General features: G+C 48.3%; 1 protein-coding gene across 1 annotated transcript in view; it reads left to right on the top strand.

The window, feature by feature from the left end:
• Window positions 1-9,764: 9,764 nt before the first annotated feature.
• The window catches only part of LOC120062199 (slit homolog 3 protein-like), a 221,616-nt gene continuing 206,014 nt past the window's right edge, over window positions 9,765-25,366 (top strand). Inside the window, exons 1-3 of the mRNA XM_039012001.1 lie at window positions 9,765-9,799; window positions 9,871-9,942; window positions 17,144-17,215. Of these exons, the coding sequence (XP_038867929.1) occupies window positions 9,765-9,799; window positions 9,871-9,942; window positions 17,144-17,215 (179 nt within the window). The remainder of the gene's footprint in view (window positions 9,800-9,870; window positions 9,943-17,143; window positions 17,216-25,366) is intronic.

Here is a 25,366-nt window from a genome sequence, read left to right as displayed (position 1 = left end):
GGAGAGAGACAGGAGAGAGACAGGAGAGTGGACAGGAGAGTGGACAGGAGAGTGGACAGGAGAGGGACAGGAGAGTAGACAGAAGAGGGACAGGAGAGTGGACAGGAGTGGGGACAGGAGAGAGACAGGAGAGGGACAGGAGAGTGGACAGGAGAGTGGACAGGAGAGTGGACAGGAGAGGGACAGGAGAGAGACAGGAGAGGGACAGGAGAGACAGGAGAGGGACAGGAGAGAGACAGGAAAGGGACAGGAGAGAGACAGGAGAGGGACAGGAGAGTTGATAGGAGTGGGGACAGGAGAGAGACAGCAGAGGGACAGGAGAGTGGACAGGAGTGGGGACAGGAGAGAGACAGGAGAGTGGACAGGAGAGGGACAGGAGAGGGACAGGAGTGGGGACAGGAGAGGGACAGGAGTGGGGACAGGAGAGGGACAGGAGTGGGGACAGGAGCGAGACAGGAGAGTGGACAGGAGAGGGACAGGAGTGGGGACAGTAGAGGGACAAGAGGGTGGACAGGAGAGGGACAAGAGGGTGGACAGGAGAGTGGACAGGAGAGTGGACAAGAGAGGGACAGGAGAGGGACAGGAGAGTGGACAGGAGTGGGGACAGGAGAGGGACAGGAGAGGGACAGGAGTGGGGACAGGAGAGGGACAGGAGAGAGACAGGAGAGGGACAGGAGAGTGGACAGGAGTGGGGACAGGAGAGGGACAGGAGAGGGACAGGAGTGGGGACAGGAGAGGGACAAGAGGGTGGACAGGAGAGGGACAAGAGGGTGGACAGGAGAGTGGACAGGGGATGGACAGGAGAGTGGACAAGAGAGGGACAGGAGAGGGACAGGAGTGGGGACAGGAGAGAGACAGGAGAGGGACAGGAGAGGGACAGGAGTGGGGACAGGAGAGGGGACAGGAGAGTGGACAGGAGAGTGGACAGAAGAGGGACAGGAGAGTGGACAGGAGTGGGGACAGGAGAGAGACAGGAGAGGGACAGGAGTGGGGACAGGAGAGAGACAGGAGAGGGACAGGATAGAGACAGGAGAGGGACAGGAGAGAGACAGGAGAGGGACAGGAGAGGGACAGGAAAGTTGATAGGAGTGGGGATAGGAGAGAGACAGGAGAGGGACAGGAGAGTGGACAGGAGTGGGGACAGGAGAGAGACAGGAGAGGGACAGGAGTGGGGACAGGAGAGAGACAAGAGAGTGGACAGGAGAGGGACAGGAGAGTGGACAGGAGAGGGACAGGAGGGTGGACAGAAGAGTGGACAAGAGAGTGGACAGGAGAGTGGACAGGAGTGGGGACAGGAGAGAGACAGGTGGAGTGGACAGGAGAGTGGGCAGGAGGGGGGATAGGAGAGGAACAGGAGAGTGGACAAGAGAGGGAAAGGAGAGGGACAGGAGAGTGGACAGGACAGTGGACAGGAGGAGGGACAGGAGAGGGACAGAAGAGTGGACAGGAGAGTGGACAGGACAGTCGACAGGAGAGTGGACAGGAGAGTCGACAGGAGAGTGGAGAGGAGAGTAGACAGGAGAGGGACAGGAGAGTGGACAGGAGAGGGACAGGAGAGTGGACAGGAGAGTGGACAGGAGAGTAGACAGGAGAGTGGACAGGAGGGGAGACAGGAGAGGGACAGGAGAGTGGACAGGAGAGTGGACAGGAGAGTCGACAGGAGAGTGGACAGGAGAGTCGACAGGAGAGTGGAGAGGAGAGTAGACAGGAGAGTGGACAGGAGAGTGGACAGGAGAGTGGACAGGAGAGTGGACAGGAGGGGAGACAGGAGAGGGACAGGAGGGTGGACAGGAGAGGGACAGGAGAGTGGACAGGAGGGGAGACAGGAGAGAGACAGGAGAGGGACAGGAGGGGAGACAGGAGAGGGACAGGAGAGGGACAGGAGAGAGACAGGAGGGGAGACAGGAGAGGGACAGGAGGGGAGACAGGAGAGGGACAGGAGAGAGACAGGAGAGTGGACAGGAGGGGAGACAGGAGAGCGACAGGAGATAGACAGGAGAGAGACAGGAGAGGGACAGGAGAGTGGACAGAAGAGTGGACAGGAGAGTCTTTCATTGTCCCAGGGATCTGGGACCAAGCTTGCTTACTGTAGGCATTGAATTATGCATATGCCTTTACTGGAACACAATGCCTTTCAAACATACACTATACAGAACACACACACATGAGCAAAGGAACACCCCCACACACAGCTATTAAACATTTTAAAAATACCACACACACACCTACACCATCATTTGGAAGAGAACAGTTGACAGAAAGGTCAATTCCAGGAGGTTAGTTGCTTGGAGATGTTTTGACAGAATAATACAGGGTGTTTTTCTGTACCGCCGGGTGTAACGCCGGGTGTTGGATGGTTGTAAGTTTGGTTTCCATCACACAAGCCTTTCCTTGGCACCGCTGTATATGTTAGTCATTCCATCTCTATCTCCAACAGTGATCCAAGAGAGCCTCTGACAACGCAAGCTCCAAGAACCACAGCCCAGACCCAGACAGGGCCCGCCGGATGAGAGGCTCGGCTGGGGTCTCTTTCCTCTCTCTCTGCTGGGGAAACCACTGGGCCTGGCTCAAACACTGGCTCACACTGGCTGCCTTCCAAAGGGCACCCTATTCCCTATACCCTGGTCAAAAGTAGTGCACTACATATGGACTAGGGTGCCATTTTGGATGCAGACAAGTGCCATGCAGGAGCAGGACAGCAGGGTGACAGAAAGCAGAAGAAGGAGGCGGAGGATGAGGAGGAGGAAGAGGAGGGGGAGGAAGAGGACTCTTCAACAACACGGAGGAAGAAGCGAGGATTGTAGTGTACCACTTTGTAGTCTCCGTCTGTGAAGGAGGGAAGCCTCATCTTTTCTCTTTTCCTCCTCTCACCATCACCGTAAAGAAGGGGCCGTGGATCTGTCCCAGAATGCCGTGCTGCAGGCATATGGTGTGGGTGGGCCGGGCGGGTGTGTCCAGCGGTCCCTGGTGCTTGACGGAACCATGTGAGGCGAGTGTAGGCGGCGGCACATGGTTAGATCAAGCACAAGAGACAGCTGCACCAGGTAGAGAGAAGAACAGGTAGGTAGGCAGGTAAGTAGTGAGGCAGAGTGAGGGTGAGCTGAGGGCCACAGGAACATGAACAGACAGGAACAGACAGGAGGAGCCAGGACAGGTAGCTGATTGTGGTGACCGCCTGGACTCCCCCCAGACAGGACCTCCTTTTCCTCCCAACACCAACACTGTCCCTCCCCTCAACCATGCTCAATGGGCAGGGCCCCCAGAGGCCACACCGTACTGCACTGTCTGTAACCCCCCAGCATAGGGAAAGCCACAAACACAGGGACACATATAGACAGCCCTGTGTGATTATCAATTAGATGGGATAGAGGGAAAGACAGGGAGAGAGGGAGGGGGGGAGAGAGGGGTGAGAGAAAACAATGCAAGCTCTCTGGAGCTTTTTATGCAAGCACGCGCATGCATACGCACACACACACACACACACACACACACACACACACACACACACACACACACACACACACACACACACACACACACACACACACACACACACACACACACACACACACAGTTTATCGGGGTGTTGTGTTTCTGTATTGAATTTACCCAGCCTGTAATTAGGAGAACCCAGGGTTATTATCAAAGCACCAGTTGAGAGGAGCTGCCTTAACACCGTTGTCCTCTCCTCTTCTCCCCGCGGGGGGCCTTATATGTGGGGTCCCCCTCCTGTCTCGACTCTCCACCTGAGAGGCAGTGACGGGTGTGATTTGTGAGCTCGCCCCACACACCAATATAGACAGACACCCTGGCCTCAAGCCTTCCTCTCTTCTGCTACAAACCAGACAAATGGGAAACCCAAAGAAGCAGCGAGTAAGAAAAAGATAGGCAGAGGAGGGGGGAGGAGAAACAGAGAGAAAGAGTGGTAGGGGGGAGGAGAAACAGAGAGAAAGAGGCAGAAGAGGGGGAGGAGAAACAGAGAGAAAGAGTGGTAGGGGGGAGGAGAAACAGAGAGAAAGAGGCAGATGAGGGGGAGGAGAAACAGAGAGAAAGAGGCAGATGAGGGGGAGGAGAAACAGAGAGAAAGAGGCAGATGAGGGGGAGGAGAAACAGAGAGAAAGAGGCAGATGAGGGGGAGGAGAAACAGAGAGAAAGAGGCAGATGAGGGGGGAGGAGAAACAGAGAGAAAGAGTGGTAGGGGTGAGGAGAAACAGAGAGAAATAGATGTAGAAAGAGAAAAAGAGAGAGGGAGGGCAGTGCAGGAATGTGTCTCTGGTCTGTGCTCCGTGTCTGACTGTGACTCTGCCTCAGATGCACAGCCCTCGCCACGTAATCAAGTGCCACATGATTATGGAGGAATTGTGTGCGGAGGGGCTATGGAGACTTGGAGCCATCAACATGTCACTATGCATTAGATCAGATGCCTCAGGAGAGTAAAGCAGGAGGGGGAGACACAGACGGACACGGCACAACTGCTGGAGAGACACTACTTCTGTAGTACAGTGGGTGCTTGTCACACGGTGCTGAGGAGCAAAAGGTTGCTGGGTGCTCTGGTAATTGAAAGGAGTCTATAGATATGCACTGTACTCACAAGGAATGGTAATCATCGTGTGTGTGTGTGTCTACCTGTGCAGCGGAACTTCTTGCCCTTGACCTGGCTGATGCGTTTGTTGGCCAGGCGACGTGGGTGGCTACAGCGGGCTCCGCTGGTCTCAATGGGGTTGTCAAACAAGTAGTCAGCCAGCCACTTCAGATGGCAGTCACAGATAAACGGGTTCTGGGCCAGGTGGCTGGAGGAGAGATGATCAGAGAGAGAGAGATGAAGGGAGGGAGGGACAGAGAGATGGAGGGATAGAGTGAGAGAGGGAGAGATGGAGAGAAAGCAAGAGAAAAATGGAGAGAGATATGCAGAGAAAGAGAGAGAGAGAGAGAGGTGGGAAGACTGAGAATGAGTCATGCAGGTGAGAAATATGCCACATATCATCATCATAACAGATAATGATTCCTTTAGATACATGAGAAAACGTATTTGTATGTTTGAGAAATATTTATACGCTTCTGTGAAAAAAATATGAGCTAGACGCTCAAACAACAAATACACTGTAGATAAGTAACATGATGTACCCTGGGGCTCCCAGCGGGCCTAAAAAAAACAGAAAAACAAGCTTAAAAAATAGACGCCTCTCTGATATTATCCAAGGTCGTATATCTTGGTTTTCTCTTCTTAGTCCTCTGCTTACATAGACTGAATAGAAACCCTGTCTGTGTGTGTGTGTGTGTGTGTGCGTGTGCGTGTGCGTGTGCGTGTGTGTGTGTGTGTGTGTGTGTGTGTGTGTGTGTGTGTGTGCATGGCCTTTACCCCATGTTGTGAGAGTATGGCCTTTACCCCATGTTGTGAGAGTATGGCCTTTACCCCATGTTGTGAGAGTATGGCCTTCAGCCCATGTTGTGAGAGCATGGCCTTTACCCCATGTTGTGAGAGTATGGCCTTCAGCCCATGTTGTGAGAGCATGGCCTTCAGCCCATGTTGTGAGAGTATGGGCTTTACCCATGTTGTGAGAGTATGGCCTTTACCCCATGTTGTGAGAGCATGGCCTTCAGCCCATGTTGTGAGAGCATGGCCTTTACCCCATGTTGTGAGAGCATGGCCTTACCCCATGTTGTGAGAGTAGGCCTTCAGCCCATGTTGTGAGAGCATGGCCTTTACCCCATGTTGTGAGAGCATGGCCTTTACCCCATGTTGTGAGAGTATGGCCTTTACCCATGTTGTGAGAGTATGGCCTTCAGCCCATGTTGTGAGAGTATGGCCTTTACCCCATGTTGTGAGAGCATGGCCTTTACCCCATGTTGTGAGAGCATGGCCTTTACCCCATGTTGTGAGAGTATGGCCTTCAGCCCATGTTGTGAGAGCATGGCCTTTACCCCATGTTGTGAGAGGTATGGCCTTCAGCCCATGTTGTGAGAGCATGGCCTTTACCCCATGTTGTGAGAGTATGGCCTTTACCCCATGTTGTGAGAGCATGGCCTTTACCCCATGTTGTGAGAGTATGGCCTTTACCCCATGTTGTGAGAGCATGGCCTTTACCCCATGTTGTGAGAGTATGGCCTTCAGCCCATGTTGCCTTGAACCCATTGTGTGAGAGCATGGCCTTTACCCCATGTTGTGAGAGTATGGCCTTCAGCCCATGTTGCCTTGAACCCATTGTGTGAGAGCATGGCCTTTATATACTGATGTAATTGTATTTATTGATTATGTTGTCTATCTCTTTTCTGTCAGGCACCTAGAGGACAACCAGATCACCGTGATGAGAGGGGGGCGTTCCAGGACCTCAAACAGCTGGAGAGACTGTAAGTATCCCTAGCTGACCTACCTCCCTACCCAGCAGTCACTGCAGTAGACTGTCACGCTCGTGACACTTTTCAACCCTCACTGTTTGTGTTTGGGTATTTACACTGTTTCTGTATGCTTAAGTGTGTGTGTGTGGGTGTGGGTGTAGCCTTTACCCCCATGTAGCCTTTACCCCATGTTGCCTTACCCCATGTTAGCCTTTACCCCATGTAGCCTTTACCCCATGTAGCCTTTACCCCATGTAGCCTTTACCCATGTTGCCTTTACCCATGTAGCCTTTACCCCATGTAGCCTTTACCCCATTTTGCCTTTACCCCATGTAGCCTTTACCCCATGTAGCCTTTACCCCATGTAACCTTTACCCCATGTAACCTTTACCCCATGTAGCCTTTACCCCATGTAGCCTTTACCCATGTAGCCTTTACCCATGTAGCCTTTACCCCGTGTTGCCTTTACCCCGTGTTGCCTTTACCCCGTGTTGCCTTTACCCATGTTGTCTTTACCCCATGTTGCCTTTACCCCATGTTGCCTTTATCCATGTTACCTTTACCCCATGTTGCCTTTCCCCAATGTTGCGTTTTCCCCATGTAGTCTTTTCCCCATGTTGCCTTTACCCCATGTTGCCTTTACCCCATGTAACCTTTACCCCATGTAACCTTTACCCCATGTAACCTTTACCCCATGTAGCGTTTACCCCATGTAACCTTTACCCCATGTAGCCTTTACCCCATGTTGCCTTTACCCCATGTAGCCTTTACCCCATGTAGCCTTTACCCCATGTTGCCTTTACCCCATGTAGCCTTTACCCCATGTTGCCTTTACCCATGTTGCCTTTACCCATGTTGCCTTTACCCCATGTTGCCTTTACCCCATGTTGCCTTTACCCCATGTTGCCTTTACCCCATGTTGCCTTTACCCCATGTTGCCTTTACCCCAAGTAACCTTTACCCCATGTTGCCTTTACCCCATGTTTCCTTTACCCCATGTAGCCTTTACCCCATGTAACCTTTACCCCATGTAACCTTTACCCCATGTTGCCTTTACCCAATATTGCCTTTACCCCATGTAGTCTTTTCCCCATGTTGCTTTTACCCCATGTAGCCTTTACCCCATGTAGCCTTTACCCCATGTTGCCTTTACCCATGTTGCCTTTACCCCATGTAACCTTTACCCCATGTAACCTTTACCCCATGTAACCTTTACCCCATGTAGCCTTTACCCCATGTTGCCTTTACCCCATGTAGCCTTTACCCCATGTTGCCTTTACCCAATGTTGCCTTTACCCCATGTAGTCTTTTCCCCATGTTGCCTTTACCCCATGTTGCCTTTACCCCATGTAGCCTTTACCCCATGTAGCCTTTACCCCATGTTGCCTTTACCCATGTTGCCTTTACCCCATGTAACCTTTACCCCATGTAACCTTTACCCCATGTAGCCTTTACCCCATGTTGCCTTTACCCATGTTGCCTTTACCCCATGTTGCCTTTACCCCATGTTGCCTTTACCCCATGTAGCCTTTACCCCATGTTGCCTTTACCCCATGTTGCCTTTACCCCATGTAGCCTTTACCCCATGTAGCCTTTACCCCATGTAGCCTTTACCCCATGTTGCCTTTACCCCATGTTGCCTTTACCCCATGTTTCCTTTACCCCAAGTAGCCTTTACCCCATGTTGCCTTTACCCCATGTAGCCTTTACCCCATGTAGCCTTTACCCCATGTTGCCTTTACCCCATGTTTCCTTTACCCCATGTAGCCTTTACCCCATGTTGCCTTTACCCCATGTTGCCTTTACCCATGTTGCCTTTACCCCATGTAGCCTTTACCCCATGTTGCCTTTACCCCATGTAGCCTTTACCCATGTTGTGAGAACATGTCCTTTACCCAATTGTGTGAGAGCATGGCCTTTACCCCATGTTGTGAGAGCATGTCCTTTACCCCATATTGTGAGTGCATGGCCTTTACCCCATGTTGTGAGAGCATGTCCTTTACCCCATATTGTGAGTGCATGGCCTTTACCCCATGTTGTGAGAGCATGTCCTTTACCCCATATTGTGAGTGCATGGCCTTTACCCCATGTTGACTTTACCGCATGTTTGGAGAGCATCGCCTTTACCCCATGTTGTGAGAGTATGGCCTTCAGCCCATGTTGTGAGAGCATGTTCTTTACCCCATGTTGTGAGAGTATGGCCTTCAGCCCATGTTGTGAGAGCATGGCCTTTACCCCATGTTGTGAGAGCATGGCCTTTACCCCATGTTGTGAGAGTATGGCCTTTACCCCATGTTGTGAGAGTATGGCCTTCAGCCCATGTTGTGAGAGCATGGCCTTTACCCCATGTTGTGAGAGTATGGCCTTCAGCCCATGTTGTGAGAGCATGGCCTTCAGCCCATGTTGTGAGAGTATGGCCTTTACCCCATGTTGTGAGAGTATGGCCTTTACCCCATGTTGTGAGAGCATGGCCTTCAGCCCATGTTGTGAGAGCATGGCCTTTACCCCATGTTGTGAGAGCATGGCCTTTACCCCATGTTGTGAGAGTATGGCCTTCAGCCCATGTTGTGAGAGCATGGCCTTTACCCCATGTTGTGAGAGCATGGCCTTTACCCCATGTTGTGAGAGTATGGCCTTTACCCCATGTTGTGAGAGTATGGCCTTTACCCCATGTTGTGAGAGTATGGCCTTCAGCCCATGTTGTGAGAGCATGGCCTTTACCCCATGTTGTGAGAGTATGGCCTTCAGCCCATGTTGTGAGAGCATGGCCTTCAGCCCATGTTGTGAGAGTATGGCCTTTACCCCATGTTGTGAGAGTATGGCCTTTACCCCATGTTGTGAGAGCATGGCCTTCAGCCCATGTTGTGAGAGCATGGCCTTTACCCCATGTTGTGAGAGCATGGCCTTTACCCCATGTTGTGAGAGTATGGCCTTCAGCCCATGTTGTGAGAGCATGGCCTTTACCCCATGTTGTGAGAGCATGGCCTTTACCCCATGTTGTGAGAGTATGGCCTTTACCCCATGTTGTGAGAGTATGGCCTTCAGCCCATGTTGTGAGAGTATGGCCTTTACCCCATGTTGTGAGAGCATGGCCTTTACCCCATGTTGTGAGAGCATGGCCTTTACCCCATGTTGTGAGAGTATGGCCTTCAGCCCATGTTGTGAGAGCATGGCCTTTACCCCATGTTGTGAGAGTATGGCCTTCAGCCCATGTTGTGAGAGCATGGCCTTTACCCCATGTTGTGAGAGTATGGCCTTTACCCCATGTTGTGAGAGCATGGCCTTTACCCCATGTTGTGAGAGTATGGCCTTTACCCCATGTTGTGAGAGCATGGCCTTTACCCCATGTTGTGAGAGTATGGCCTTCAGCCCATGTTGCCTTGAACCCATTGTGTGAGAGCATGGCCTTTACCCCATGTTGTGAGAGTATGGCCTTCAGCCCATGTTGCCTTGAACCCATTGTGTGAGAGCATGGCCTTTATATACTGATGTAATTGTATTTATTGATTATGTTGTCTATCTCTTTTCTGTCAGGCACCTAGAGGACAACCAGATCACCGTGATTGAGAGGGGGGCGTTCCAGGACCTCAAACAGCTGGAGAGACTGTAAGTATCCCTAGCTGACCTACCTCCCTACCCAGCAGTCACTGCAGTAGACTGTCACGCTCGTGACACTTTTCACCCCTCACTGTTTGTGTTTGGGTATTTACACTGTTTCTGTATGCTTAAGTGTGTGTGTGTGTGTGTGTGTGTGTGTGTGTGTGTGTGTGTGTGTGTGTGTGTGTGTGTGTGTGTGTGTGTGTGTTTTCATCATGTATTTTGTTCTGGAGGCAGCTCTGCAGAATGGTCACTAGCTGGAACAGCCACAAAGTCATAAAATCAGATTTTAAAACCTTAACCCTAACCACACTGCTAACTCTAATGCCTAACCCTAACTTCAAATGAAGACCAAAAATAACATTTTTGTTTTCATTAATATTTACAATATGTGACCGACCACCTTGATTCGGTCTTATGTAGCAAAATTTGAAATTGTGTTTTTTACATTGGATGAAAGTAGACTCAGAGCTACAAAATGGTATATTATACACTGCAGTTGAGAAACAATGGGAAAGTAATTCTGCTTTGAAAGTTGATACACTTGTAACTCCACTTTTGAGAAAATGTCCCTTGAAAGTTGTGGAACGCCTAAGGAGAGCTCTTCTACACCCATTCAGCATCGTTCACACCCTCTTCACTTTAGCCCCACCCATCTGTTTAAAGATTCACATGTGAGGCCATGTGCTAAACAGAGTAAGTAGTTTAGTAAACGACCAAAGATTGCAAGACTAAAAGTGTTAAAAGCAGGAGCCTACAATAAGGAAAAACTCCATGTTAAAATACACCTTATCTAGTCCTTGACCTGTATCCTATTGGGACTTTCTGGTGCAGGTCATGTTGTTCTTCACATTACCGTCTCCGTTAAATACACACTATATCTATTAAAATCTATGTTTATTTGTCACATGCACAGGATACAGAAGGTGTAAACGCTACAGTGAAATGGTTACTTGCATAGTAGCAATATCAAAAACAGAAAGTGCCAAGATAAAATATATTTTATAAATATTAGATGATGCTTACCCAGACACACTTGTCTAAATTGATGGGTCATGTGAAATAAATGCTATAACCACCCCCCAGCCACATCTAGATAAGTGGATGGGTCACTATTGTCTAGACATGTACACATGTTCATGAAATACAAAAGATGGCAGTAAACACCCCCAGATACACCTGGCTAACTTGATGGGTCATGTAATCATCTGGCGAAGTGGAGTCTTTTCTTTAGACATGTAGCTAGCTAGCTAAACAATGAACCGGCATAATCTCAACTCATACTAATAACAATACAAACATTGTCATAGCTGTAGTATCACTAGACGGCTTCCACCCGGTTACATAACCCAGCATCTTAGAGGCTGCTGTCCCATATACTTAGACTTCAAATCACTGGCCACTTTAATAATGGAACACCAGTCACTTTAATAATGTTTGCATATTTTTGCTTTACTCATCTCAAATGTATATACTGTATTCTATTTGACTGTATTTTAGTCTATGCCTCTCCGACATTGGTCATCCTAATATTTATATATATTCATATATTTTACTTTTAGGTTGTGTGTATTCTGTGTATTGTTGTGAATTGTTAGATATTACTGCACTGTTGGAGCTAGAAACACAAGCATTTCGCTACACCCGGAATAACATCTGCTAAACATGTATATGTGACAAAGAAAATTTGATTTGATTTGATGAATCTGCAGGTAGCTAAAGAGCTAACCAACTATGTTCAATGTTAGCCAGCTAACATTAGGCTATAACTAGCAATGGAAATGTATTTCTGATTCAAATAATATTACTATACAGATCATACACGTAACGTTAGCTAGCGAGCCAGCAAGCTCAAATCAAATCAAATGTTATTTGTCACATACCCATGGTTAGCAGATGTTAATGCGAGTGTAGTGAAATGCTTGTGCTTCTAGTTCCGACAATGCAGTAATAACCAACGAGTAATCTAACCTAACAATTTCACAACAGCTACATTATACACACAAGTGTAAAGGGATGAAGAATATGTACATAAAGATATATGAATGAGTGATGGTACAGAACGGCATAGGCAAGATGCAGTAGATGGTATCGAGTATAGTATATACATTTGAGATGCGTAATGTAGGGTATGTAAACATTATATTAAGTGGCATTGTTTAAAGTGGCTAGTGATACATTTTTTACATGTATGGCAGCAGCCACTCAATGTTAGTTTAACAGTCTGATGGCCTTGAGATAGAAGCTGTTTTTCAGTCTCTCGGTCCCTGCTTTGATGCACCTGTACTGACCTCGCCTTCTGGATGATAGCGGGGTGAACAGGCAGTGGCTCGGGTGGTTGTTGTCCTTGATGATCTTTATGGCCTTCCTGTGACATCGGGTGGTATAGGTGTCCTGGAGGGCAGGTAGTTTGCCCCCAGTGATGCGTTGTGCAGACCTCACTACCCTCTGGAGAGCCTTACGGTTGTGGGCGGAGCAGTTGCCATACCAGGCAGTGATACAGCCCGACAGGTTGCTCTCGATTGTGCATCTGTAAAAGTTTGTGAGTGCTTTTGGTGACAAGCCGAATTTCTTCAGCCTCCTGAGGTTAAAGAGGCGCTGCTGCACGTTCTTCACCACACCGTCTGTGTGGGTGGACCAATTCAGTTTGTCCGTGATGTGTACGCCGAGGAACTTAAAACTTTCTACCCTCTCCACTACTGTCCCGTCGATGTGGATAGGGGGGTGCTCCCTCTGCTGTTTCCTGAAGTCCACGATCATCTCCTTTGTTTTGTTGAAGTTGAGTGTGAGGTTATTTTCCTGACACCACACTCCGAGTGCCCTCACCTCCTCCCTGTAGGCCGTCTCGTCGTTGTTGGTAATCAAGCCTACCACTGTAGTGTCGTCTGCAACTTGATTATTGAGTTGGAGGCGTGCATGGCCACGCAGTCGTGGGTGAACAGGGAGTACAGGAGAGGGCTCAGAACGCACCCTTGTGGGGCCCCAGTGTTGAGGATCAGTGGGGTGGAGATGTTGTTACCTACCCTCACCACCTGGGGGCGGCCCGTCAGGAAGTCCAGGACCCAGTTGCACAGGGCGGGGTCGAGACCCAGGGTCTCGAGCTTGATGACGAGTTTGGAGGGTACTATGGTGTTAAATGCTGAGCTGTAGTCGATGAACAGCATTCTCACATAGGTATTCCTCTTGTCCAGATGGGTTAGGGCAGTGTGGTTGCGATTGCGTCGTCTGTGGACCTATTGGGGCGGTAAGCAAATTGGAGTGGGTCTAGGGTGTCAGGTAGGGTGGAGGTGATATGGTCCTTGACTAGCCTCTCAAAGCACTTCATGATGACGGAAGTGAGTGCTACGGGGCGGTAGTCATTTAGCTCAGTTACCTTAGCTTTCTTGGGAACAGGAACAATGGTGGCCCTCTTGAAGCATGTGGGAACAGCAGACTGGGATGAGGATTGATTGAATATGTCCGTAAACACACCAGCCAGCTGGTCTGCGCATGCTCTGAGGACGCGGCTGGGGATGCCGTCTGGGCCTGCAGCCTTGCGAGAGTTAACACGTTTAAATGTTTTACTCACGTCAACTGCAGTGAAGGAGAGTCCACAGGTTTTGGTAGCGGGCCGTGTCAGTGGCACTGTATTGTCCTCAAAGCGAGCAAAGAAGTTGTTTAGTCTGTCTGGGAGCAAGACATCCTGGTCCGCGACGGGGCTGGTTTTCTTTTTGTAATCCGTGATTGACTGTAGACCCTGCCACATACCTCTTGTCTCTGAGCCGTTGAATTGCGACTCTACTTTGTCTCTATACTGACGCTTAGCTAGTTTGATTGCCTTGCGGAGGGAATAGCTACACTGTTTGTATTCGGTCATGTTTCCAGTCACCTTGCCCTGGTTAAAAGCAGTGGTTCGCGCTTTCAGTTTCGCGCGAATGCTGCCATCAATCCACGGTTTCTGGTTGGGGAATGTTTTAATAGTTGCTGTGGGTACGACATCGCCAATGCACTTGCTAATGAACTCGTTCACCGAATCAGCGTATTCGTTTAATGTTGTTGTTTGACGCAATGCGGAACATATCCCAATCCACTTGATCGAAGCAGTCTTGAAGCGTGGAATCAGATTGGTCGGACCAGCGTTGAACAGACCTGAGAGCGGGAGCTTCCTGTTTTAGTTTCTGTCTATAGGCTGGAAGCAACAAAATATCGTGGTCAGCTTTTCCGAAAGGAGGGCGGGGGAGGGCCTTATATGCGTCGCGGAAGATAGAATAACAATGATCCAGGGTTTTACCAGCCCTGGTAGCACAATCGATATGCTGATAGAATTTAGGGAGTTTTGTTTTCAGATTAGCCTTGTTAAAATCCCCAGCTACAATGAATGCAGCCTCAGGATATGTGGTTTTCAGTTTACATAGAGTCAAATAAAGTTCGTTCAGGGCCATCGATGTGTCTGCTTGGGGGGGAATATATGCGGCTGTGATTATAATCGAAGAGTATTCTCTTGGTAGATAATGCGGTCGACATTTGATTGTGAGGAATTCTAAGTCAGGTGAACAGAAGGACTTGAGTTCCTGTATGTTGTTGTGATCACACCACGTCTCGTTAATCATAAGGCATACCCCCCGCCCCTCTTCTTACCAGAAAGATATTTGTTTCTGTCGGCGCGATGCGTGAAGAAACCAGCTGGCTGTACCGACTCCGATAGCGTGTCTCGAGTGAGCCATGTTTCCGTGAAGCAAAGAACGTTACAGTCTCTGATGTCTCTCTGGAATGCTACCCTTGCTCGGATTTCATCAACCTTGTTGTCAAGAGACTGGACATTGGCGAGTAGTATACTCGGGAGCGGTGTGCGATGTGCCCGTCTCCGGAGCCTGACCAGAAGACCACTTCTTCTGCCCCTTTTACGGCGTCGTTGTATTGGTTCGCCGGCTGGGATCCGATCCATTGTCCCGGGTGGTGGGCAAAACACAGGTGGGCAAAACACAGGATCCGCTTCGGGAAAGTCGTATTCCTGGTCGTAATGATGGTTAGTTGACGTTGCTCTTATATCCAGTAGTTCCTCCCGACTGTATGTAATAAAACCTAAGATTACCTATGTTACCAATGTAATAAATAACACGTAAAAAAAACTAAATACTGCATAGTTTCCTAGGAACGCGAAGCGATGCGGCCATCTCTGTCGGCGCCGGAAGTAGAACGCTACAGTAACGTTCACTAGCTAGCTAACAGTACACTTTAACTTGCAATGAAAACGACTTTCTGGCAAACTTTGAAACATATAATATCTGAAAATGTAGCTAGATTATTACCCATATAAATGGATGAACGCTTCACGACAGACTGGAAGCATTTCACTCTGTTTTGTTTGTAGCAACATCTTATTTGGCCAGCGTTGTGTCAAATCACTCCGGTTCACAGTGACCGTGGCGTGTGCAGAAAGTAGCCCATCACTTTTTCCAACTGATCTGTCGATAGCGGCTGCTAAATTTAGGGCATCAATGTTGTTGAGAAAAGTTGCCAAACAAAAACGCTGTGGTGGAAAGGACAATAAACACATACTGAGCAGTTCACGTTATAGACAGAAGCATGCAAACTAATTTCCCGGCATGTCCAGCCCATCCATTTTCTCAGCCAATCATAGCTAGTGGGAAGGTTCCTAACTTTTTCCGTGGCTAAACCAACTAGGCTCGTAATTTAACAATTGTATTCATATTTACGGATGTAATACAATAATGCTATTAAAGCACATGAAAGTTCACATGTTCCAGAAGGCATTTCTGCCAAAAAAGAAAGAAAAAACAGAAAGAAAAGAATACATTCTAATGCCTCTCCTGTGAAGTAGAGATGTGTGACGTATGCCTCGCTTCCTAAAATGAGTCATATATGTGCACTTGGAAGCACTCAAAAAGCCCTATTTATGTAAGAATGATCACGTTTACATTAACATTAAAGTCACCTGCTCCTTGACAAAGGTGAACCATCACTGATTGTGAATGTCAACACACTGACGTGAAACTAGACACTTGGTTTACTTACCTCATCTGTATCACTGTGTTTCTTCTGGTCTGGAAGTAGCTGGCGAGTCCACAAACTGGTAAGAGAACCAAACACATCCATGCCAGGCTTGCCAGCCAGGTTTATGGTTAGTAGTGTGGTGTAACATGACAGGGATGACACACTGACAGAGATCATAGACAGGGCCATGAGAACATCTGTCTCCAGTCATGTCATCTCTCTGGGGGAAATGTCTGGCAGTAAGAGGTGAGGGAGTTCAACTGAAGAATCAGTACAGCATGTAGCAAAACAGATCGGATTTACTTTGATTAGATAAGTCCCAACTGTTAAGTGGTACTTCAGTTTTATTGAAGATTCCAAGCTAGACAACGTAGGTGACAGTTGATCTGCTCTCTAATGCTGTGTTTCTCATTGAGGTCACATCAAAGGTGGAGGCCTTAGCTTTGAGATATTGTGATTTGTGGCGTAACAGCGTGGAAGTTTGATATGCTAGCTGGCTCGGTATTAGGTTAGCCTCGAGTCTCTCCCTCTCTATGCGGTGATGTAGGCCGGGATGGATGAGAACAGAACAGAGGGAGACAGAGGGAGTGTGATCCGGCTCTGAGGGCGTGTTATATGACATCCTGAGTCCTCCTCCACTTCTCCACATACCTCAGCTCTGCCCTGTGACCCCCTGTGCCCTCCCGTCTCAGAGAAAGGCTTTGGTGCCATGATAAGATCTATTCTCCCAACCCCCCCATGTTAGCCTGTGGAGCCTCCTCGCAGTGATAATGGCCTTTAAAGACTTCAGATACCTTCAGAGCTTGGTAACTTCTTATGCCCATCTTCACAGGACATCACCCGCTTTCCCATAAGCCTTAGCCCAACTGTGAACTCTTGACCCCCAGACGATGTCTTCCTGTACCGCGACCAGGGTTACCCCAGTTCAGAGGTTCTAATCTGAATGATTGATTTGAGCGTCTGGGTGTCATTTATGTTTTCTCCTGCCTTCTCATCAATCTCTGTTCCCAATGGTGCTTGATTTTGCTCTGTTTCTGTGTCTCTCTGTGTCTCTCTCATTACACCACACACAAACACAGACCAAACTCTATTCATTTGACATAGACTGCCTCATCAAACAGTGGTTGTTTTGACCACACTGATGTTCTCAACGTTCCCTCCCTCCCTCCCTCCCTCCCTCCCTCCCTCCCTCCCTCCCTCCCTCCCTCCCATACAGGCGTCTGAACCGGAACAAGCTGCAGGTTCTCCCAGAGCTGCTGTTCCAGTCCACCCCCAAGCTGGGCCGTCTGTAAGTCACAACGCTACTTTTCTTTTCTTTGATGTCCAATCGCTGGAAAACTTCAGTCAATTTCCCCACTGTTTAAATTTCAATCATTGTCCTGGAAGGGGGTTTTCTGCTCAAATATGAAGCTTCCCATACATTTGAAAGAGGAGAGGAGGTACGCGGTCACTGTGTTATTATTCTTTAACCCCACGGATGTTGGGCTTTTATTTGGGTTGTAGTTGTAAGACATAAGGTGACACAGCCTCGCTCTGTTCTCCGATCCATGAGGTGAAGGCGTGCTAGGGGGAATGTTTTCCTTGGACCGGAGGGGGACATTGCAGAATTTTAATTCCTGAATATTCAGGATGTGTGGCCAGGTGACACCGCAGCCGTTAGCCTTGCTGTCGGAATACTAGAGCTAGTCCTCTGAGAAACACTCTCGCTCAGGTTGGCCCTGGGTGAAACAGGTTGGCCATGAGTGAAACAGGTTGGCCCTGGGTGAAACAGGTTGGCCCTGGGTGGAACAGGTTGGCCCTGGGTGGAAAAGACCGACCGAACATGTGGAGGAATATGGAGCAGCATTGGGGTTTAAAACTTCACTATTAACTGAGGTTTAGTGGGGTTTAAACTTCTCTATTAACTGAGGTTTAGTGGGGTTTAAACTTCTCTATTAACTGAGGTTTAGTGGGGTTTAAACTTCTCTATTAACTGAGGTTTAGTGGGGTTTAAACTTCTCTATTAACTGAGGAGCAGCGTTGGGGTTTAAACGTCTCTATTAACTGAGGTTTAGTGGGGTTTAAACTTCTCTATTAACTGAGGTTTAGTGGGGTTTAAACGTCTCTATTAACTGAGGTTTAGTGGGGTTTAAACTTCTCTATTAACTGAGGTTTAGTGGGGTTTAAACTTCTCTATTAACTGAGGTTTAGTGGGGTTTAAACTTCTCTATTAACTGAGGTTTAGTGGGGTTTAAACGTCTCTATTAACTGAGGTTTAGTGGGGTTTAAACTTCTCTATTAACTGAGGTTTAGTGGGGTTTAAACTTCTCTATTAACTGAGGTTTAGTGGGGTTTAAACTTCTCTATTAACTGAGGAGCAGCGTTGGGGTTTAAACTTCTCTATTAACTCAGGTTTAGTGGATTGTTTTGTTCTCTGTGAAATGTTTCCATTATGCAAAAAGAGATTTGAACTGCCAGATAACAACCGAATCCCTTTCGAAATGTACTTGTTCCCTTCATTGTTTTGGAGATTACTCCAGATTAGAGGTCGACCGATTATGATTTTTCAACACCGATACCGATACCGATTATTGGAGGACCAAAAAAAGCCGATACCGATTAATCGGACAATTTTTAATTTTTTAAAATGTATTTGTAATAATGACAATTACAACAATACTGAATGAACACTCATTTTAACTTAATATAATACATCAATAAAATAAATTTAGCCTCAAATAAATAATGAAACATATGGTTTAAATAATGCAAAAACAAAGTGTTGGAGAAGAAAGTAAAAGTGCAAGATGTGCCATGTAAAAAAGCTAACGTTTAAGTTCCTTGCTCAGAACATGAGAACATATGAAAGCTGGTGGTTCCTTCTAACATGAGACTTCAATATTCCCAGGTAAGAAGTTTTAGGTTGTAGTTATTATAGGAATTATAGGACTATTTCTCTCTATACGATTTGTATTTCATATACCTTTGACTATTGGATGTTCTTATAGGCACTTTAGTATTGCCAGTGTAACAGTATAGCTTCCGTCCCTCTCCTCGCTCCTCCCTGGGCTCGAACCAGCAACACAACGACAACAGCCACCCTCGAAGCAGCATTACCCATGCAGAGCAAGGGGAAACAACTACTCCAAGTCTCAGAGCGAGTGACGTTTGAAACGCTATTAGCGCGCACCCCGCTAACTAGCTAGCCAATTCACATCGGTTACACCAGCCTAATCTCGGGAGTTGATAGGCTTGAAGTCATAAACAGCGCAATAGCTGCTGGCAAACGCACGAAAGTGCTGTTTGAATGAATGCTTACGAGCCTGCTGCTGCCTACTATCGCTCAGTCAGAATGCTCAATCAAATCATAGACTTAATTATAACATAATAACACACAGAAATACGAGCCTTTGGTCATTAAAATGGTCGAATCCGGAAACTATCATTTCGAAAACAAAACGTTTATTCTTTCAGTGAAATACGGAACCGTTACGTATTTTATCTAACGGATGGCATCCCTAAGTCTAAATATTGCTGTTACATTGTACAACCTTCAATGTTATGTCATAATTATGTACAATTCTGGCAAATTAATTACGGCCTTTGTTAGGAATAAATGGACTTCACACAGTTCGCAATGAGCCAGGTGGACATTTACATTTACATTTAAGTCATTTAGCAGACGCTCTTATCCAGAGCGACTTACAAGTTGGTGCATTCACCTTATGATATCCAGTGGAACAACCACTTTATAATAGTGCATCTAACTCTTTTAAGGGGGGGGGGGGGTTAGAAGGATTACTTTATCCTATCCTAGGTATTCCTTAAAGAGGTGGTGTTTCAGGTGTTTCCGGAAGGTGGTGATTGACTCCGCTGACCTGGCGTCGTGGGGGAGTTTGTTCCACCATTGGGGTGCAAGAGCAGCGAACAGTTTTGACTGGGCTGAGCGGGAACTGTACTTCCTCAGAGGTAGGGAGGCGAGCAGGCCAGAGGTGGATGAACGCAGTGCCCTTGTTTGGGTGTAGGGCCTGATCAGAGCCTGAAGGTACGGAGGTGCCGTTCCCCTCACAGCTCCGTAGGCAAGCACCATGGTCTTGTAGCGGATGCGAGCTTCAACTGGAAGCCAGTGGAGAGAGCGGAGGAGCGGGGTGACGTGAGAGAACTTGGGAAGGTTGAACACCAGACGGGCTGCGGCGTTCTGGATGAGTTGTAGGGGTTTAATGGCACAGGCAGGGAGCCCAGCCAACAGCGAGTTGCAGTAGTCCAGACGGGAGATGACAAGTGCCTGGATTAGGACCTGCGCCGCTTCCTGTGTGAGGCAGGGTCGTACTCTGCGAATGTTGTAGAGCATGAACCTACAGGAACGGGTCACCGCCTTGATGTTAGTTGAGAACGACAGCGTGTTGTCCAGGATCACGCCAAGGTTCTTAGCACTCTGGGAGGAGGACACAATGGAGTTGTCAACCGTGATGGCGAGATCATGGAACGGGCAGTCCTTCCCCGGGAGGAAGAGCAGCTCCGTCTTGCCGAGGTTCAGCTTGAGGTGGTGATCCGTCATCCACACTGATATGTCTGCCAGACATGCAGAGATGCGATTCGCCACCTGGTTATCAGAAGGGGGAAAGGAGAAGATTAATTGTGTGTCGTCTGCATAGCAATGATAGGAGAGACCATGTGAGGATATGACAGAGCCAAGTGACTTGGTGTATAGCGAGAATAGGAGAGGGCCTAGAACAGAGCCCTGGGGGACACCAGTGGTGAGAGCACGTGGTGCGGAGACAGATTCTCGCCACGCCACCTGGTAGGAGCGACCTGTCAGGTAGGACGCAATCCAAGCGTGGGCCGCGCCGGAGATGCCCAACTCGGAGAGGGTGGAGAGGAGGATCTGATGGTTCACTGTATCAAAGGCAGCCGATAGGTCTAGAAGGATGAGAGCAGAGGAGAGAGAGTTAGCTTTAGCAGTGCGGAGCGCCTCCGTGACACAGAGAAGAGCAGTCTCAGTTGAATGACTAGTCTTGAAACCTGACTGATTTGGATCAAGAAGGTCATTCTGAGAGAGATAGCAGGAGAGCTGGCCAAGGACGGCACGTTCAAGAGTTTTGGAGAGAAAAGAAAGAAGGGATACTGGTCTGTAGTTGTTGACATCGGAGGGATCGAGTGTAGGTTTTTTCAGCAGGGGTGCAACTCTCGCTCTCTTGAAGGCGGAAGGGACGTAGCCAGCGGTCAAGGATGAGTTGATGAGCGAGGTGAGGTAAGGGAGAAGGTCTCCGGAAATGGCCTGGAGAAGAGAGGAGGGGATAGGGTCAAGCGGGCAGGTTGTTGGGCGGACGGCCGTCACAAGACGCGAGATTTCATCTGGAGAGAGAGGGGAGAAAGAGGTCAAAGCACAGGGTAGGGCAGTGTGAGCAGAACCAGCGGTGTGGTTTGACTTAGCAAACGAGGATCGGATGTCGTCGACCTTCTTTTCAAAATGGTTGACGAAGTCATCCGCAGAGAGGGAGGAGGAGGGGGGAGGGGGAGGAGGATTCAGGAGGGAGGAGAAGGTGGCAAAGAGCTTCCTAGGGTTAGAGGCAGATGCTTGGAATTTAGAGTGGTAGAAAGTGGCTTTAGCAGCAGAGACAGAAGAGGAGAATGTAGAGAGGAGGGAGTGAAAGGATGCCAGGTCCGCAGGGAGGCGAGTTTTCCTCCATTTCCGCTCGGCTGCCCGGAGCCCTGTTCTGTGAGCTCGCAATGAGTCGTCGAGCCACGGAGCAGGAGGGGAGGACCGAGCCGGCCTGGAGGATAGGGGACATAGAGAGTTAAAGGATGCAGAAAGGGAGGAGAGGAGGGTTGAGGAGGCAGAATCAGGAGATAGGTTGGAGAAGGTTTGAGCAGAGGGAAGAGATGATAGGATGGAAGAGGAGAGAGTAGCGGGGGAGAGAGAGCGAAGGTTGGGACGGCGCGATACCATCCGAGTAGGGGCAGTGTGGGAAGTGTTGGATGAGAGCGAGAGGGAAAAGGATACAAGGTAGTGGTCGGAGACTTGGAGGGGAGTTGCAATGAGATTAGTGGAAGAACAGCATCTAGTAAAGATGAGGTCAAGCGTATTGCCTGCCTTGTGAGTAGGGGGGGAAGGTGAGAGGGTGAGGTCAAAAGAGGAGAGGAGTGGAAAGAAGGAGGCAGAGAGGAATGAGTCAAAGGTAGACGTGGGGAGGTTAAAGTCACCCAGAACTGTGAGAGGTGAGCCATCCTCAGGAAAGGAACTTATCAAGGCGTCAAGCTCATTGATGAACTCTCCAAGGGAACCTGGGGGGCGATAAATGATAAGGATGTTAAGCTTGAAAGGGCTGGTAACTGTGACAGCATGGAATTCAAAGGAGGCGATAGACAGATGGGTCAGGGGAGAAAGAGAGAATGTCCACTTGGGAGAGATGAGGATCCCAGTGCCACCACCCCGCTGACCAGAAGCTCTCGGGTGTGCGAGAACACGTGGGCAGACGAGGAGAGGACCAAACTGCTGCATATACCCTGACTGCTTGCACGGAACGCAATAGAAGTGACACAATTTCCCTAATTATAAGAAATTCATGTTAGCAGGCAATATTAACTAAATATGCAGGTTTAAAAATATATACTTGTGTATTGATTTTAAAGAAAGGCATTGATGTTTATGGTTAGGTACATTGGTGCAACTACATTGCTTTTTTCGCAAATGCGCTTGTTAAATCATCACCGTTTGTCGAAGTAGGCACATTGATTATATGCAACGCAGGACACGCTAGATATACTAGTAATATCATCAACCATGTGTAGTTAACTAGTGATTATGTTAAGGTTGATTGTTTTTTATAAGATACGTTTAATGCTAGCTAGCAACTTACCTTGGCTTTTCTCTGCGCTCGCGTAACAGGTAGTCAGCCTGCCACGCAGGCTCCTCGTGGAGTGCAATGTAAGGCAGGTGGTTAGAGCGTTGGACTAGTAACAGGAAGATTGCAAAAACGAAACCCCGAGCTGACAAGGTAAAAATCTGTCGTTCTGCCCCTGAACAAGGCAGTTAACCCACCGTTCCTAGGCAGTCATTGAAAATAAGAATGTGTTCTTAACTGACTTGCCTTGTTAAATAATGGTGTTAAAAAAATATATTTATAAAAAAATTAACAATTCGGCAAATCGGTGTCCAAAAATATCGATTACCGATTGTTATGAAAACTTGAAATCGGCCCTAATTATCGGCCATTCCGATTAATCGGTCGACCTCTACTCCAGATATGAATTCATGATCTCTTTGTTCTCCCTCTGCAGAGATTTAATTTTGTGGTGATGGTTTGATCCGTATTTCACGACAGCAGTCATGGCTCTGTTTAAATAAATTAGACTCTCTTTACATCAACTGCGGCTAATTATTAGCAGTTTGTATTTCTCCTCTGGGCTATCAATGCTGTCTAAGAAACACTTGTTGAGAATTAGAGTTTAATTTCCTCTCCTCCCCATGCTGCTCCACCTTAAAAGCATAACTGGCAATTCATTTGTATTATTTATCAGAGGTTTATAAGTCATTCTTTACAATCCCAGACAGTTTCTATGGAGTGGAAAGAATGGACAAAGTCCAAAGCAAATACTGTAAATCTCTCTGTTCTTATCTTTTCACTCATCAGCAAATCTGAAGTTTTCCCCAAAGTTCTTTTGAGGGTTTTAGCCGGTGACGTTTTGCTGTCTAAACTAGTCTGTAGTGAAGGCTCCCCTAATCTGGTTGGAGAGAGAGGTGGTTTAAGAGCAGGTTCATAACCTCTCCCTGTCATACTGGTTTATTCTCTGTGATGTTAGTGTGATATGAATTGCCTAACCCCTAACCCTGGTATAAAAAAAACCTGCTCGGACCGGCCAGACCGGGGCAGCTGTAGAAAGCATACTCAGCTCATGACATTCCGACAGGGTTATTCGATGTGAGTCCAGCCCTCGCCCTCTCCCTTCGCGCTGACCAGCATTTCCAGAAACATTCTGCTGGTTTGGGTCGGTTCAGATTAAGGTAACGGCTTATTAACTTAGCTGGAGAAGAAGGAGGTAAGACAGGCGGACCGGGGAGTGGAAGTGAAGAGAAAAGAAAGATGGTATGTCCTGTCAGTGTGGTGGACTCTGATGTGTGTGCCATCATGCAAACACATGCATAATAGATGAGTTGAGAGATAGTGGTGGCGGAACAGACCATCATGGGTGATGGAGCCACTGGGCTGCTGGCTGGGGCGTTGGTGGTCAGCGCTCCCTGTGCAGCTCCGCTCTGCCTGGAAGGAATGCGGTTAGAGTTACAGGGCTGAGACTGCAGCTCCGCTCTGCAGAGCACTGTCTGTCTGTGTGAGCTGTGGTCTTTCTCCCTCTCTCTCTCTTTCTTTCATTCATTCTTTCTTTCTCTCTATTTCTTTTTCTTTCTCTCTTTCTCTCTCGCTCTCTCTCTCTCTGCTCTGTATCTCTATCCTCCTCCTCCTCTTCACTGACAGCCGCTCTTCATCCTGATGGCTAATGGAAAGCAAATTAAGAATTAGAGGGAGGCCATGAAGATGCCTGCCTCTACTCCACTTCCTCCTGGCCGGTCGCTGCGCGGTGCTGGGCCGCACTGTAGCGTTTGAATGCAGGATATTCCAGTCAGCGATACCCATGGGACTCAACCACCCCCTGCCATTATACCCTGCTCAGGTTGCATGTGATTGGTGCGTATGGGTGAGGGGAGGGGGGGGGGTTGGTTGACTCCCCCTGCACCCCTCTCTCTGGTCAATTGAGAGTCCGGTCTGTAATCTTGGTGACCAATTATCTGTTTCTGAGTAGAGAGCAGTTAGCTGGTCTGAATGTTACGGCCAGTAGTGTAGTGTGGTGATGTAGAGAGCAGTTTGCTGGTCTGAATGCTACGGCCAGTAGTGTAGTGTGGTGATGTAGAGAGCAGTTAGCTGGTCTGAATGCTACGGCCAGTAGTGTAGTGTGGTGATGTAGAGAGCAGTTAGCTGGTCTGAATGCTACGGCCAGTAGTGTAGTGTGGTGATGTAGAGAGCAGTTAGCTGGTCTGAATGCTACGGCCAGTAGTGTAGTGTGGTGATGTAGAGAGCAGTTAGCTGGTCTGAATGCTACGGCCAGTAGTGTAGTGTGGTGATGTAGAGAGCAGTTTGCTGGTCTGAATGCTACGGCCAGTAGTGTAGTGTGGTGATGTAGAGAGCAGTTAGCTGGTCTGAATGCTACGGCCAGTAGTGTAGTGTGGTGATGTAGAGAGCAGTTAGCTGGTCTGAATGCTACGGCCAGTAGTGTAGTGTGGCGATGTAGAGAGCAGTTAGCTGGTCTGAATGTTACGGCCAGTAGTGTAGTGTGGTGATGTAGAGAGCAGTTTGCTGGTCTGAATGCTACGGCCAGTAGTGTAGTGTGGTGATGTAGAGAGCAGTTAGCTGGTCTGAATGCTACGGCCAGTAGTGTAGTGTGGTGATGTAGAGAGCAGTTAGCTGGT

Source organism: Salvelinus namaycush, chromosome 17, assembly GCF_016432855.1.
Source record: "Salvelinus namaycush isolate Seneca chromosome 17, SaNama_1.0, whole genome shotgun sequence".
Lineage (NCBI taxonomy): Eukaryota > Metazoa > Chordata > Actinopteri > Salmoniformes > Salmonidae > Salvelinus > Salvelinus namaycush.
Note: the sequence above shows the minus strand (reverse complement) of the source record. Positions and strands in the feature narration are given on the sequence as shown.